Source organism: Ornithodoros turicata, chromosome 1 (genome assembly GCF_037126465.1).
Source record: "Ornithodoros turicata isolate Travis chromosome 1, ASM3712646v1, whole genome shotgun sequence".
Taxonomy (NCBI): domain Eukaryota; kingdom Metazoa; phylum Arthropoda; class Arachnida; order Ixodida; family Argasidae; genus Ornithodoros; species Ornithodoros turicata.
This window is the reverse complement of record NC_088201.1, coordinates 33,354,923-33,370,438: the sequence shown is the minus strand read 5'-3', so window position 1 is coordinate 33,370,438 and position 15,516 is coordinate 33,354,923. Positions and strand designations below refer to the sequence as shown.

At 48.6% G+C, this 15,516-nt stretch overlaps 1 protein-coding gene across 1 annotated transcript in view; it reads right to left on the bottom strand.

The window, feature by feature from the left end:
• LOC135398059 (protein APCDD1-like) overlaps positions 1-15,090 on the bottom strand; it is an 80,568-nt gene extending 65,478 nt beyond the window's left edge. The window contains exon 1 of the mRNA XM_064629499.1: positions 14,782-15,090. Coding sequence (XP_064485569.1) covers positions 14,782-14,848 — 67 coding nt within the window. The 5' untranslated portion in view covers positions 14,849-15,090. The remainder of the gene's footprint in view (positions 1-14,781) is intronic.
• Between the last annotated feature and the right edge of the window lie 426 nt (positions 15,091-15,516).

Below are 15,516 nucleotides of genomic sequence, written 5' to 3'. Positions count from 1 at the left end.
TGCACTCCACGTATCAGAACCATTGCCACGTCTGCACGGACGGCTCAGTCACGGCAGACAGCTCGGGCGCTGCATTTTATATCCCTGGCAGTGACCTTCAGCAAGCTTTTGCCCTCCATTACCCTGTCCTCTATGGAAGCAGAACTCCTCGGCATCTTGTCGGCTCTAAAGCACTTGCTCGACCTGCGGGCTGCACAGTGGGTTTTTCTGACAGACAGCAAGGCCTCTTTAGATCTGCTGCTCTTTTTTCGCCCCAGCACCATAGCTCCACGCGCTCATACTTCAAGCTCTCACCCAACTCGCGGCCACTGGCCATTCTGTGACGCTTCAGTGGATCCCGGGACACGTAGGCCTTCTTGATAACACCCGCGCAGGCACAATGGCGAGACGCGCAACATCTACACTCTTAGAAAAAAAGGGTGGAGTGTTAAACCTTTTAGGAGATAATAGTTGTCGCATATGTTGTGCCTAAGAGGTTGCAAAGTTCTACCTGCTACCTACGAATGATGGGGTTACCGCTTCTGATTCGGTGAGTCAGGGGGGCGCACGCCTTTTTGCAACAATTTGGATATATAATAATTGTTTACCACCCTTTTACACCCTTTATCAGACGCTATGTTGACCTAGGTGGTAACTATAGAAGTTACCACCTTTTCACACCCTTTTTTCTTAGAGTGTACCGGAGCTCTCCCTGCTACCCCTAACAACCTCTGCCTGTTCCCTACACATTCGCCGTTGGCGCTGTGTCTTTATACCGGACAGTTCCGAGCGGACGCTACCTCATATGACCATTTCTTACGTCTCATTGACCCCCTGCAATGCTTTACTATTGCCTGTCGTTGCAATAGAACTGAAAAGTTCATTGCTTCTTTACAAAATGGGCCAATCCAGCTCCCCCTTGTGTTCCAGCTGTGGCGAGGTGGCCGACATTCCTCATTGTCTTCTGCACTGCCAGCAGCACGGCTGCTGGCAGTCTGGCAGGCTGCTGGCTGCCCAACGGCAAGCCCTCCATCGCCGTCTAATACAGCTGGGCTGCAGCACATTGTCCATGGCCACCCTCCTTAGTCCCGTCCCTCGGCCTACTCAGTGGGCCGTAACTACAGCCCTGCTCCTCTTCTTGAAAGACCCGGGCATTGCGTCTGCCCTCTGACTGGACATTCGTGCCTGTACTGCACTGCACTGCGTGCCTGTTTTTCTTTCATTTTTGCCTTTTCCTTCCTTCTTTTTGTTTATTTTCAGTTTCTATCTTTACCTTTCTTTTTCTTTATTTCGCTTTTTCGGAATAGCAAGCTGGCAATAGCCTGGCTGACATTTCATTTTTTCTTTCTTCCTTTTTTCTTTCACTCTATTAAACATATCCCCCCCCCCCCCGAAAAGTCACTCATCCATCGTCTTCGAATGAATGTTGCACGAACACCTTCACGCTTGTATAAAATGCACCAGACGAACTCCCTCAATTGTACAACTTATTGCGTGGAAGCCGACAGGCACACCGCTTCTGATTCGGTAAGAAAATGAGCATTATCTATTATCCTGCAACCGGTATCTCTCCCAACGACTCGTCCTCCAACGCCACTTGCAACAACTTGGTTACCCCAACGTCTCTTTGGCAACTCTGCTTTGCCCGCAGTCCTGCACAACCAAGGGGCGGTTGCGGCTACCCTCTTGCGCTTTCTTCATGACTCCGGCCTCTCGACCAGCCTCTAAGACCCCCTTTTTGTGTGTGTGTCAGTTTTTTGTTTGTTTGTTTCGAGCAATAGCAAGTCGGCCTACGCCTAACTAACCTTTCCTCACTTTATTTTTGAACAAACATATCCCCCATACACATAATTCTTTTTCTTTACTTATATTAGTTTCTAACGGCATTTTAACAAAATTACTGTTGGATACTCGCGAATAATAGCGCCTTCATCTCCACTCGCTTAGATTTAAATACAATTGAAAAAAAAATCTGTTATACGAGGATGGATTGAAGCAGAATCCTTTGGTGTTGATGTCAAACGCGTTACTGCAGAGCTATTAACGAAGGGTCTCATAGTTGACTACGGTGCTATACGACGTCAAACCCGTCCCCGTCGGACACGAAACACACACACTCTCTCTTTGTATTAAGAGTGTTCACTTCCTTAGGATTAAGTAACCTCCTCTGTACACGCCCAAAATTGCTGGCCTGTTGGCAGTCGTTTGACGAGCGTGAATACTCCACCATCCCTAAGCTGGTCACTGGCATACCTCGGCAAAACTCATCCGTGCTCATTGTGGCGAATGAGCTGAGCATGAATAAGCAAACGGAAAGTTGAGCAGAGAGTGATAAAGTTTTTTTTTTTTTTTCGAAAACGCAGAGCTGAGCAGGGTGTGAGAGAGCATAAGTAAGAAAATGGAGAGCTGAGCGGCGAGTGAGAGAGCACGAGTGAGAAATTGGAGATCTGAGCGTGGAGTGAGAGAGCATGAGTGAGAAAATTGAGAGCTGAGAGAGAGTGAGAGAGCATGAGTAAGAAAATGGAGAGCTGAGCAGTGAGTGAGAGCATGAGTAAGGAAATGGAGAGCTGAGAGTGGAGTGAGAGAGCATGAGTAAGAAAATGGGGAGCTGAGCACGGAGTGAGACAGCATGAGTGAGTAAATGGAGAGCTGAGCGGGGAGTGAGAGAGTGTGAGTGAGAAAATGGAGAGCTGAACGGGGAGTGAGAGAGCATGAGTGAGAAGATGGAGAGCTGAACGGGGAGTAAGAGAGCATGACTGAGAAAATGGAGAGCTGAGCGGGGAGTGAGAGAGCGTGACTGAGAAAATGGAGAGCTGAGCGGGGAGTGAGAGAGTATGAGTGAGAACATGGAGAACTGAGAGTGAGGGGGAATGCATGAGTTAGAAAATGGAGAGCTGAGCGGGGAATGAGAGAGCATGAGTGCGAAAATGGGGAGCTGAGCACGGAGTGAGAGAGCATGAGTGAGTAAATGGAGAGCTGAGTGGGGAGTGAGAGAGTGTGAGTGAGAAAATGGAGAGCTCAACGGGGAGTGAGAGAGCATGAGTGAGAAAATGGAGAGCTGAACGGGGAGCAAGAGAGCATGAGTGAGAAAATGGAGAGCTGAGCGGGGAGTGAGAGAGCGTGACTGAGAAAATGGAGAGCTGAGCGGGGAGTGAGAGAGCATGAGTGAGAAAATGTAGTGCTGAGCGGGGAGTGAGGTACCATGAGTGAGAAAATGAAGAGCTGAGCAGGGAGTGAGAGAGCATCAGTGAAAAAATGGAGAGCTAAGCAGGCAGTGAGAGAGCGTGAGTGAGAAAATGGAGAACTGAGAGGGAGTGAAAATGCTTGAGTTAGAAAATGAAGAGCTAAGAGGGAGTGAAAGAGCACGAGTGAGAAAATAGAGAACTGAGAGGGAGTGAGAGAGCATGAGTGAGAAAATTGAGAGCTAAGAGGGGGTGAGACAGCATGAGTGAGAAAATGGAGAGGTGAGAGGGAGTCAGAGAGCATGACTGACAAAATGGAGAGGTGAGCAAGGAGTGAGAGAGAGAGAGAGCATAAGTGAGCAAAGGGAGTGAGTGAGCATGAGTGGGCAAACGCGGGAGATGAGGACTCGCTGTTGGGCACGTTGGTGACTATAAATGAAGATCCAAAACACAGCGCGAGAAGACACGACGGAAGAAGAGAGGACAGGACAGGCGCTGACTCCAACGAACAGTTTAATAACACAAAACCAGTACGCAGGCGCACAGCCGCCAACCCATGCGCATGGTCATGCCATGCGCGTCTGTAAGGTGTTGAGGTCCGAGTTTTGGAGGCAAGTCAGAACCTTTGCTGATTGGTTGCGGGTGAACTGTTTTGAGCAGCTTCCGGCGTGGGTGGCAGTCAGAAGGTATGAGGCGCTGAGAGCACAGGTTGCACGCACGACCGAGGCCTTGTGGGGCGTTCAGCTGGCAGCGCTCCTTAGGGCGACCACGGCCCAGATGCCTACACCGGTACGGCGTAAGGACCCGGTGGTTTTGGGTGATGTCAGTCTTCCAGAGGAAGTTTCTTCCGTGCTCAGGAAAGGTCCCAAGTATAGCCTTGAACCCGTCATTTCGACGCATGAGTTGCTGGCCCTCAACCGTCGTGTGGCTGAGAGGGCCCAACAGGAGGACAAGGGTAGGTGCACCGCAGAGGGTGTTGAGGTGTTGGAAAGGACCGTACGCCGCCCTCCGCAAAGAGGCATATGCCGCGTAGGCAAGGTGGTGGAGTTTTGCCGGAGCAATGGGTTGCGCCTTCTGCAGTCTGACAAGGAAGGCGGGTTTGTTGTGCTCCCGGGGGGTGTATTTGCAGAGAAGGCCGGGAGGGCCGTGGAGAAGAACTTCCGTCAAGTCCAAGTCTGTGAATCGAGGGCCAGGAAGATGGCGGCAGCGTTGTGTGAGTCTTTTGAATTGCAACGCCTTGCTAAGGCAGTGAAGGGCAGCAAAAGAGGGACGTTGGCGATGTTTTTCACAGCCAAGACGCACAAGCCTGAGGTACCGTTCCGGACAATTGTCAGCGAAAAGGGCACTTGGCAGCTCCATGTGAGTCGATTTCTGCTTAAGCATTTGCGGGAGCTCGACTTGGGGGACCCCTTCGTGGTGAGGAGTTCTGGTGAGGTCATCGGCTTGCTGGAGGGATTGACATCAGTGGGATATCTGTTCTCCGTGGACGTGGTGGATTTATTCTATTCTGTGCCTCACCAGGAACTGTTTTGTGCTGTCAGGGACTGCATTGAGGTGAATGGTGTGATCGCCTTTCAGAATGCTTCTGGGCTTGCCGTGGATAATTTCATGACTCTTTTGGAGTTCTAGTTGGGGGCGACGGTAGTGCAGCATGAGGATAGGCTGTTTTTGCAGCGTCGGGGTATTTGCATCGGGTCGTGTGTTGCGCCGGTTTTGTGCGACATTTTTCTTTCCGTGGTGGATAGAGGGGTAAGATCTGTTCTGGATGATGGGTCTGTGCTTAGAATTTGTCGGTACGTTGACGATTTCCTGGTTGTTGTGGGGCGGCGCGCTGATGATTGCTATGAGAATATTGTTAGTGGTGTGTTACAGCAATTTCACTGTGGAGGGAAAGGGTTGTCGTTCACGTCAGAGCTACAGGCGAATGGGCGTATACAGTTCCTGGACCTTAATATCCGTGTTGGGGAGAAGCGCTTGTGTTGGGCCTTCCACCCGAGGGCAAAGAAGGACCTGATGCCTTTTGACTCAGCCCAATCTAAGACTGTGAAGCGCGCTATTGCTTTGCTCTGCTTGGAATCCGCTTTAAAGAAGTCTTGTGAGCACGTTTTGTTGGAGAGTTTCACGGCCCATGTTGACAGGTTGGGTGCTGCTGGGTTCCCCACAAGGCTGTTGGCGAGTGTAGCCGAAGGCCTTCTCCAAAAGGTTAAAGGAAAGGTGCGGAAACCTAGGGGGGAAGTGGCGAGGGGTTCTACTAGATGTATGGTTGTTCCGTACGTGCACAGAGTATCGCACAATTTGAAAAGAGTGGCTAATAGGTACGGTGTACCTATGGTATTTTCGGCACCTTGCAAGCTCTCGGGCCTTTGTTCGAAAGTTGATCGTAGTAAGCCTAAAGTCTCTTGTGGCAAGAGCCATCAGCACCAGTACGTTAGCTGTGCGGTGGGGGTAGTTTATGAGATCCCACTCACATGCGATAGGGTGTACATTGGCCAGACTGGCCGGTGTGTTAACGACAGGGCCCGAGAGCATGAAAGGTCTTTGTCTAGTGCGGACACGCGTCATTTGCCTATGCATGTTACCAAATGTAAGTGTACTCCGCTATTTAGTCAGATTGTCCTGCTATCTAGGAGCAGAGATAAGGGTGCGCGGGAGTTATCTGAAGCGTTTTTTATCGGGGATAGAGGCGGTAGGTGTGTGAGCCAAACTTCTGTGTCTTTGTTATCGGGGGAGAGGAGGATGTTGTCGAGGCGGTAGTGATTGTGTCTGTCTGAGCGTCTGCGCTTTTGGACCAAGGTGGGGTGACTGGGTTGGCGGCTGTGCGCCTGCGTACTGGTTTTGTGTTATTAAACTGTTCGTTGGAGTCAGCGCCTGTCCTGTCCTCTCTTCTTCCGTCGTGTCTTCTCGCGCTGTGTTTTGGATCTTCACGCGGGAGATGAGTGCGCAGGTGGGAGCTGGAGTCACAAGTATCGACCTCTGGTCACCGGAGATTTCAACGTACATAGATTTGGAATCCAAGCAAAGCGTGGTTTTCGTCTTCCGTGTAGAAGGCGTTCAGTCCGAAACTCGTGACCGGTCCACCCTGCCCACAACCAAGTAGGGATCTTAGCTCGATACCGTATTTGTTACCCAAGCGACACCGGAACTACCACTGTGTGTCGCTAACAGCGCACCCTTCCACCCCTCCGAAACCGTGAGCTCACCCGCTCCCGGCAGCCGCTGGGGTGTCGCACCGAAGAAAAAGTACGTCGCTCGCGTGTTCCGTAAACTTTTGTCCCAACCTGTATAACCGGCAAAATTTACTCTCGCTTCTCTAAATGTCAGGGGCCCGGAAACGATTCCGAGATTCTGGGCCAAACACGAGATATCGTGTTACCGTGAACGGTGGGAATGACCGGAAAATGGCAAGCCCGTCCCTGCTGCGGTTGGTCGAGAACCACCTGCAGGATGTAAACGGAGCCCCGTCGAAGGTTTCCCCCGTTGTGTAAGGTTTCCCAACTCGGGCTGTTCTCCGCATGCATGTGAGGAAATCAGCTGGTATCAATAAATCTGATGATTTCGAAGACATTGTGATAAGCCGAATGGTTGTGTACCTTTTGTCTGGTCTCGTCCGAGGTGAAATGTAAACCTTGTAAAGGGTTGATGTTGATGTTAACATTGCCTTGAGTTTGAGGGAAAACACAGGACGAGAACAAACGCATAGACTCACGAACCAGCACTGACGTTTTAATACACAGAGTGCTTTGTGTATTAAAGCCTCATTGCTGGTTCGTCAGTCTATGCGTTCGTTCTCGTCCTGTGTTTTCCCTCAAGCTCAAGGCAATGTTAACATCAAGTCAACACCAGCTAGCTTGCCTGCTCCTCCTATGTTCGTTGTAAGGGGTGTGTTGGACCTCTGATGTCATTGCGCCCAAAAACATCAAACATCAAAGGGTGTGTTGGGGGTTAAGAAACAATGCCAAGAGCGGTGCAGTCCTACAAGAGATTTGGTGGGGACATGTCGCCTTCTCGAACCGGTCTGACGCATCTTGCGTAAGCCGATACTTTGGAGGTTTTCGGTCGGGGTGGAAGTGCTTAGTAGCGACCTTTAATGGCTGGTGTTTGTATCCATGAGTGACACAGACGGGGGTCATGGAAGCGAGGTCGTCGCACTACACAACAAGTGTCACAGGAACTGTGTGCGTGCACATCACCTTACAGTGCAGCGGGACGCCAATTACAACAGGGACGCGACTCCATCGAGCTCCAGACCTACACGTCACGAGCTAAGACTTTGTTTCTCTATCCTAGTTTGACTGTAGAAGAACTTTGTTCCAAACGCTTGAAGGGGTGCAGCATAACATCCGTTGCTCTGTCTGTGTAGGCCAATGCATCGGTTTAATAGCACCGTCGTTCTAAAGTACGAGGGAGTGCTGTAAAGTTATCGGCCCTACCAACGCGATCCCGTCATCGCAGACACACAGAGCGAGACGAAGAACAACTGCGGAGACCTTAGGCTTACCCAGAGAATGCATTGGGTTTGTAATTCATGAAGAATTTGATATGCGGAAGCTGTCAGCCAAGTGGGTGTCGATATGTCTGAATGCCGATGAGAAACAACGCCGAATAGATGCCTCCAAGATGATTTTGCAGCATTTCGAGCGTTCCGTGACACTTTTCTTGGGCTACTTGTTGCAGTTGATGAAACGTGGGTGCCTCACTATAATCCTGAAACAAAACAACAGTCCATGGAACGGTGGCGCTCGGGTTCTCCGAGGTCGCAGGAATTCAAGACTCAGCGATCAGCGTGAAAGGTCATGGCCATGGCTTTTCTGCGACAGGTGTTTTAATAGCTGACTATCTCCTGAAGGGTGAAACAGTTAATGCAGCATGCTACTGTAGTTTGCTCTGTCGGTTAAAGGAGGCTTTGAAATAAAAATGGCGCGGGAAGCTACGGAAAGACGTTCAATGCACCGGCTCACAAAGCAGGCAAGACAATGCAGGTTCTGAAGGGCCTGCGATTTGAATGCCGTACACGGCAGATCTTGCCCCATCGGACTATTTTTTGTTTCTAAACCTGAACTTCTGGAAGGGCTCGGAGGTGATAGAAGCCAAAGCCATATTTCGGAGAGAAGACGCCGGATTTCTTTTTTCGAGGGTTAAAGAAGCTTCAGGAACGATGTGACAAGTGCATTGAACTTGGAGGTGAATATATCGAATTGCAATAAAGATTTATGACTCCGGGTCGCGTTGTTCCTTGTCGGGCCGAAGAACGTTTCAGCACCTCTTCGTAAATACAGGGTGTCCGGCCAGAAAATGCCATTTAATTCTTAAAAATATGCTGCATGACACAAAACTTCAAAGCCTCCTTGGTGATACTCGTAAATGTTGTTGCCGCTACCTATGATAAGTTTACTTCGAGCCACGCATTTATTAAGCTAACTCTCGTTAATTGAACCTGAAAATTAGCTAAGCTAAGGTAGCATTTTTCTTCGTAAATTTTTTTGGTCTGTCTGTCAATTAATTTTATTTCATCCGGTATCACCATCTATTCTGACAAAGTAGCTTCCCAAAAAATAAGGGCGTTTCTTCGATGAGAGCCCCGTTCAAATCAGCAGTTCGTCAGCCCCGACCGTGTCAATTGGAAATAAAGTCAATGCGATAGTCCCTCTAAAGCACAACCTTACCACATAGCACGCTGAAGGCGAACCATTGCACACAATGATACCGTTATCACTTCTGATTTGTGGAGACGCCTTTTTGTGACAATTAACGCAACTGCATAAAGCCGCCTTTACATGAACCCGACAGAAACGGGTAGAGTTGACTTATCGCACCTCCTCACATCAATCCTCTCCCATCAGACCGTGTCAACCAATCTTCTACGGAGGATTGATGTGAGGAAGTGCGATAAGTCAACTCGACCCGTGCTGGGTTCATGTAACCGCGGCTTAAGCGTCACAAAAGGGCGTTCGCCTCCCGTTTCCAACAAATCAGGGGAGAAAACGGTGTCATTCGGGATTATGGCTGCACTCTACAAACACTGTAAAACCGCCATAACACGGTCAGCTCAAACCATTGCACCGAATGGTACATTTATGGCTTCTGATTTGAGGCAAGCGCGGGGCGTACGCCTTTCTGCGACAATAAACGTAACAGCATAAGTGTCACAAAAAAGGCGTCCGCCTCCCGTTTTGAACAAATTAGGGGTGAGCACGATGTCATTTGGAATGATGGTTGGCCAGGAGCGTGTTATGCGGTGAAGTTCTGTTTTAAGAGTGTGGCTATGATCCTGTTGTTCGGTGAAGTTCTGTTTGCGAGTTATAGCCGACTATCTTTCACTTCTGTAGTACAACTGAGGTTTTCTTTTTCTGTCGTTTGGTAGAAATCCTCCGAAAGTGGTAAGTGGCTGCGAAAGATCGAAGCTTTGTGTCTTCGAGGAATACATTAGGCGAGAGCACGCGTATTGATCGGTCAGTCAAGTCGCGATCCGTGCCAGCCTCGTTCACGTCAGATACTCGCAGTTCCTGGAGACGAACGAGAGTGGACTTTCGAAAAATTCCGAGTAGCTTGGACGACCTGCGCGCAAAGACAGAAACGCACTCACATGGAAAGGAACAGCACCAAAGTGGACCCGAAGGAGAAGAAGCCAGAAACACGACAAAGGCACAAAAAAGAAACAGCGCGCTTTCAGGCAGACTCTCTTTTTTCGCGTGTGTGTGTGTGCACACTTTAACTGAGCTCGACTTTTCGAGCCACGGACTTTCTTATGCACATTGTTGTTTGATACTACGTAGTTTGCTTGTGTTTCGAGTCTCGATCACTTTTTTCGACTCCTCTTCTTTTGGGCCGTTCGAACATATTTCATGCTTTCTTACGACAACATCGATTCGTGAACCTCCATTCAGCTTTTCTCTCTCTCTCTCTCTCTCTTTCTTCTCCTATACTCTTAAAACATAACTCCACCACATAACACGCTGAAGGCCAACCAGTGTACAGAATGATACTGCTATCACTCCCGATTTGTGGAAAGCGCGGGTCGTGTGTCTTTTTGTCTTTTGTGTGTGTTTTTGGTACTGGGAGGTACCCAGGTTCGAATCCTGGTGCCGGCTGTGCTGTCTGGGGTTTTTCCTGGGTTTTCCTCAGACACTGTCAGAGATATGTCGCACAGTTCCTTTGAAGTCTGCCCAGGACGCACCCCCCGGGCGTTAGTCGTGACGTTGGCCACCTCTGTGAGGCCGACAACGGCGAGCTCTTTCACCAGCACCCACTTCTGACAATAACATAACTGCATAAGTGTCACAAAAAGGCGTACGCCTCCAGTTTTCAACAAATCGGGGAAGCGAATCATGTCATTCGGGATGACGGTGGGCTAGGATCATGTTATGCGGGGAAGTTGTGTTTTAGGAGTGTACTTTGGCCTGTGACTCAGGGAGGGGATCGACGGTAAGGTTCGGGAGCAAGGGTTGGTTGAGGCTTCGGTTCCTTCGCTTGCGTTGTTACTCAACGAGCGAATGCTGTACCCATTCAACCTCGCATTTGGCACTATGATGCGGAAGTTTGAATGAAGTGTCCAGGTCGAGTCTCTCGACAGATTCCCCATCGCTTCGTTGCGCGTAGTGTTCGGAGCTAAATCAGTGTGTCTGAGTGCGTTCTTTAGGAATAGGAATCCGCATCACTTATCGCGATACTGAGATCAACAGGCTGATAGTCCGAGCTTTCGAATGAAAAGTGAGGAGCTGTCCTTAGGCACTGTGCACTGGATGCTCTCATGTAATTTCTTACATATATCGGGGTACAACGCATTTTGACGCTTTGCGTTTCGATTCTTTTTCCTTAAGCCTTTTCTTTCTTTCTTTTTTTTTTTTGTTCGTTAGTTTTCAATGCCCGCGACTGATCAGAGTCCCCGTAATATGTATCGTTCTTCAATTATTTTACTGCCGCAGTAAAAATAAGCAACAGAAAAGTATAGTACTTTCCCTTAGCATGCAGCTCCAAGAGCTATGGAGTAGCTGGCATTAATTTTGGTGTAGCCTGCAGCTCCATGTTTTTCTGTTTGTCATTTCTTTTTTTTTTTTTTTTTTTCAACCACCGAACCGAACGGACGGACTTTCTACGTGACTCCGTGACTTTGTTGTCATGTTGGGGTGTTAGCGATTGTCGTTGAATTTCGCCTCGTTGAGGGGCCAACTTTTTGTCCATATAGCGTAGTAGAACGCAAACACGGACGAAGGAGAGAGAGGCACAACATTCTGCTGCTCACAACTAACAGGAATTTCATTGAAGCTAGATAACTTACCGTATTTTCCGGTGTAAAACGCGCGCGTTATACAGTAAAAAGGCGTTCTGAAGATGTCCTGCGCGTTATAACGGTGCGCGTTATACACGGAAATACTTTCCTGCAGAGTTCCTTTTCAGGTCGGTGACGTACAAATTCTAGCCTCTTCCAGAGTGTGCTGTGGCTTTCTCCCATATCTCTTAGTCTTGAATTAATTTCAGAAGGATGGCGTGACTGAGAAGGGACGCGAAACGGAAAGCAGAGAGGAGACTAAAGTATACAATGACACCGACGATGTTGCATCGGAGTTTAACGGATTTGACTAAATGTGTTTCAATTATAGCATATGCATATATGATACACCGCTTTGGTTTGTTGTGTATATTTGTGGCAGTACAGAAGCTTGTAGCATCACTGCGGTGCGCGTTATACATCGAACATTTTCCAAATTCGGCCCGTTTTTAAGGGTGCGTGTTATACACGAGTGCGCGTTATACACCGGTATACAAAATACGGTATACTTAAAACCGGCTATGTCGGAAATGGGGCAGACAAGTGTTTTCATAGACTAGCTGCTGGTACATAAACAGGTGACCTAGCCGGTAGATACTCTATCTCAGATTATATCGACCCGATAGAAGCGGTGCTAACACATGTGTCCGAGCCATATTCGCCAATGAGGAATGCTTCCAAAATTTCCCTGATGGCCTGGTCTTGAAAAGACGCTTTCATTACAGTATATTGTAATCTAGCTGTATATCCACAGTCCCTGATACGAACTGGCAGGTGTACAGACGGGGTGGCTGAACGAATGGATTGGGCGTGCTTCCGAAGCCCGATATTGAGGCACCGGCACGTTTGGCCAACGTAAAAAAGGCCACAGCTGAGGGGGAAAATGCAAACAACTCCTTTACGGCATTCGGTATACTTTTCCTTGTGCTGATTCTGGCACCTCTTTTCTTGATTGCCAGGAAGATCAACACGACGGCACAAGGATGCTTGTTTGAACGGGGCTGTGATAAGCAGAGAAACCTCATATCTTCGGGCAACACCTTTCTAAATTGCGCCTGATTTGATGGATGTAGGGAATGGTTACAGGCCTCAACTGGGGGCCTACTCCTAGATTCTCTGATTCGACCATTTGCCTTAGCGAGCATGGTCTCACATGTACAATTACCTCACCTAAAGGCCCTAGTGCAACTTTTTGTCATCCCTCGACTTAAAGGAGTAGTGAAATGATTTCTCGAAATGCTGCCAGGCAGAGTATTTTCGCTGAATGGTGTCTTACCACTGCCCAATTCAAAACAATGAAACGAGTCGTTAAAAATAAGCTGCTAATTGCTTCCGTGACGTAATAACAAGATGAGGTGATGAGATTATTTGCCACGGGGTATGGCGTGTGCGTGATATTATCGAATACGCTCCGGCTGAGCCTGTTGATGTCATGCCAGGAGCCACCTGATTAGCGCTCGTTTCGTCGTCACAGATTGACGTCAATCCCTCTCATTCTCAGATGGTGTTCTTCAAAGGAGTGCAAGGGAGCGCGTGTAGAGAGCTTCGTACGCTCAATGTTCTCCCGTAAGGACGCGTGCTGTACAACCCGCCCAAACAAAAACAAAAAAATGATGAAGGGGATGATAATAATTCGTGGCTTCATGAGAACTACGATCATGAACGACATTTCTGAAGTGGGCTTACGTTTCTCCTTTAATGCATAGAGCTGAGAATGTTCGTATATACAAAGCACTGCGAATAAGCAGATTCACACCATCTTCCTGCGGTTCACAGTGAATACCATTGCACTGCAAGCCTGCACGCGATTGCGGCGGCAAAAACATGCTACAGGAAATACCAGCAGCACTGAGAACGTGCCGCTCCCATTGCGCTTTCTTTATCTTTTGCCACTAATCTCGTTGCGCAATTTATGGAAGTTAGTCGTACTTACTTTGAGCTGCGCAACTCAGCAATACGTGCCGTGCTATCCCCGACCCGCCAGCACTCTTAAAACAGAACTTCACCACGTAACACGCTGAGGGTCAACCATTACACAGAGTGATACCGTTATCACTGTGGAAAGCGTGAGGCGTGCGCCCTTTTGTGACACTTATGCAGTTGCGTCAATTGTCACAAAAAGGCTTACGCGCCGCGCTTTCCACAAACCAGGAGTGATAACGGTTGGCCTTCGGCGTGCTGTATGGTGAAGTTCTGTTTTGATAATATTAATAATAATAATTGGGTGTTTACGTCGCGAGACAACTGAGATCATGAGCGACGCCACAGCGGTCGGTCTGTGGATTGCTTTTGCCCACCTGAGGGTTCTTTAACGTGCGATGAAAGCTCATCACACGGCACCCCGTATTTAACGTCCCTCGCGGAAGACGGCGTGCCTAAGCAACTTGTACCCGAAGTTCTGTTTTGAAAATTTTGCAAAAAATGGGGCGCATCATCCATTGTGCTCCTTCATTTTCCATTCTGCTTCATCCGCAACGTCGACTTATTCATTACTGTATGTTACATCTGCAGAGCTGGGAGATTACTGCGTGCCATCTAATCCACAGACTAGTTTTGTGGAACGCCAGGCTGAAGCGTATGCAAAGTTTATATAATCAGATGCCCCCCCCCCCCCTTATACAGATCTAAATATTTTCATTTCTCCCAACACTTTTACACCTATCTTAGCTAACACTGTGGAAAAAGAAATCATTGTTATTTTGCCTTTCATCAGTTAACTTTCTTGTTTCTTGCACTACCTGTTTGTTGCACCATTTAGAAAGCCATGCGCTGTTTTGGGGCAAGCTGGACCTCACCCCCATAATCTATGGGAGTGGTGATGTGGATGATCGCTCCAAGCAACGTGCTGCCCCTTGAAAACTTCACCGCAGCCGTCTGCGGTGCAGTTGCCTTCCACAAAAGTACACTTTCACCGCCTCCATTTGTTTGTTTATTCCAAGCGTTTGCGCGCTCATTTTGCGGAAAAAACGCGTGGTATGCGCGTAAAATAACCCCAAGTCCGAAAGTAGCACCGGTTACGCGTCAAAGTCCCCACGTCAGCTATGGTGATTGATGCGCGTCTCGATGTGCCTCTGTGCGTGCATATGACTACACACTGCAAGAAATTCACTCGTTGCACTAGCTCTCTCTGGCATGTCTTTACAACGGGTGCACCATAGTCATCATTGTAACTGGCGCAAGAAAAATGTCATATGCGTCGATATTGTGCCAAATATGACGATTCAATCGAATACACCCATTCGTAAAGCACGTGTGACCGGGACTTACGAAAGGGAGTTTGTGGGAAAGACACCGCAGTAATGGGAGACGAATAGCGAAAATAGGTATGGTATACAACGTGGACAACTTACTCACCATATGTACATAAACTGATTGTTATCAGAGATGCTTCCACCACCAAAATCTGCAGAAACAGCGTCATTTCTAGTACAAATGGCTTTGCAGGCGATATCACGAGCGAGACGAGAATGTCAAGTCATTGCGGCGCTTGGAAACGGTCGGAACCAACACTTTTCCCACATTCGTGTAACTTCAGATGCACCGCTGTAATTGGAGCGCTGCTGGAACGGATTCGAACCACGTGGTACCAGACAAGTAAGGACAACGCGACACGACGACTCCTTCCCGCTGCTGTACTCGACTGAGTGCCGCGGGGGCCGCGGGTTGTCGATACCCGTCGACGGTCAAGACGGGAACACCGTAGAGGGCGCTCGCTGCCCTCGGAGGAAAGGGAATCGTGGGAGAAAGGGCACTGACTTGGAGGAGTCGCAAGCAGGTACTGAAACCGGAAGGAAACTGAAAACCGCTTGGAACCCAAATTTTTTTCAAGAATCATAACCTGAACGTAACCACAATTCACCATCGGCAATTAACCGAAACCCTAACCTGAACCGAAAAATGTGATTTCGGTTACCGGTTCATATGAATCGGTTCAAGCGTGAATGCGAACAACTTTGGATGCGATATTTGCATCGCTTTACAACTCTGGTTAGTGGTGTAGTACGTGCTTCTGTTAAGGTAGATCTCTTCGTCATGTGTTTTTGAGTTGTGTAGACGACATGCCATCTTATGTGCTTGGACTCATAATCG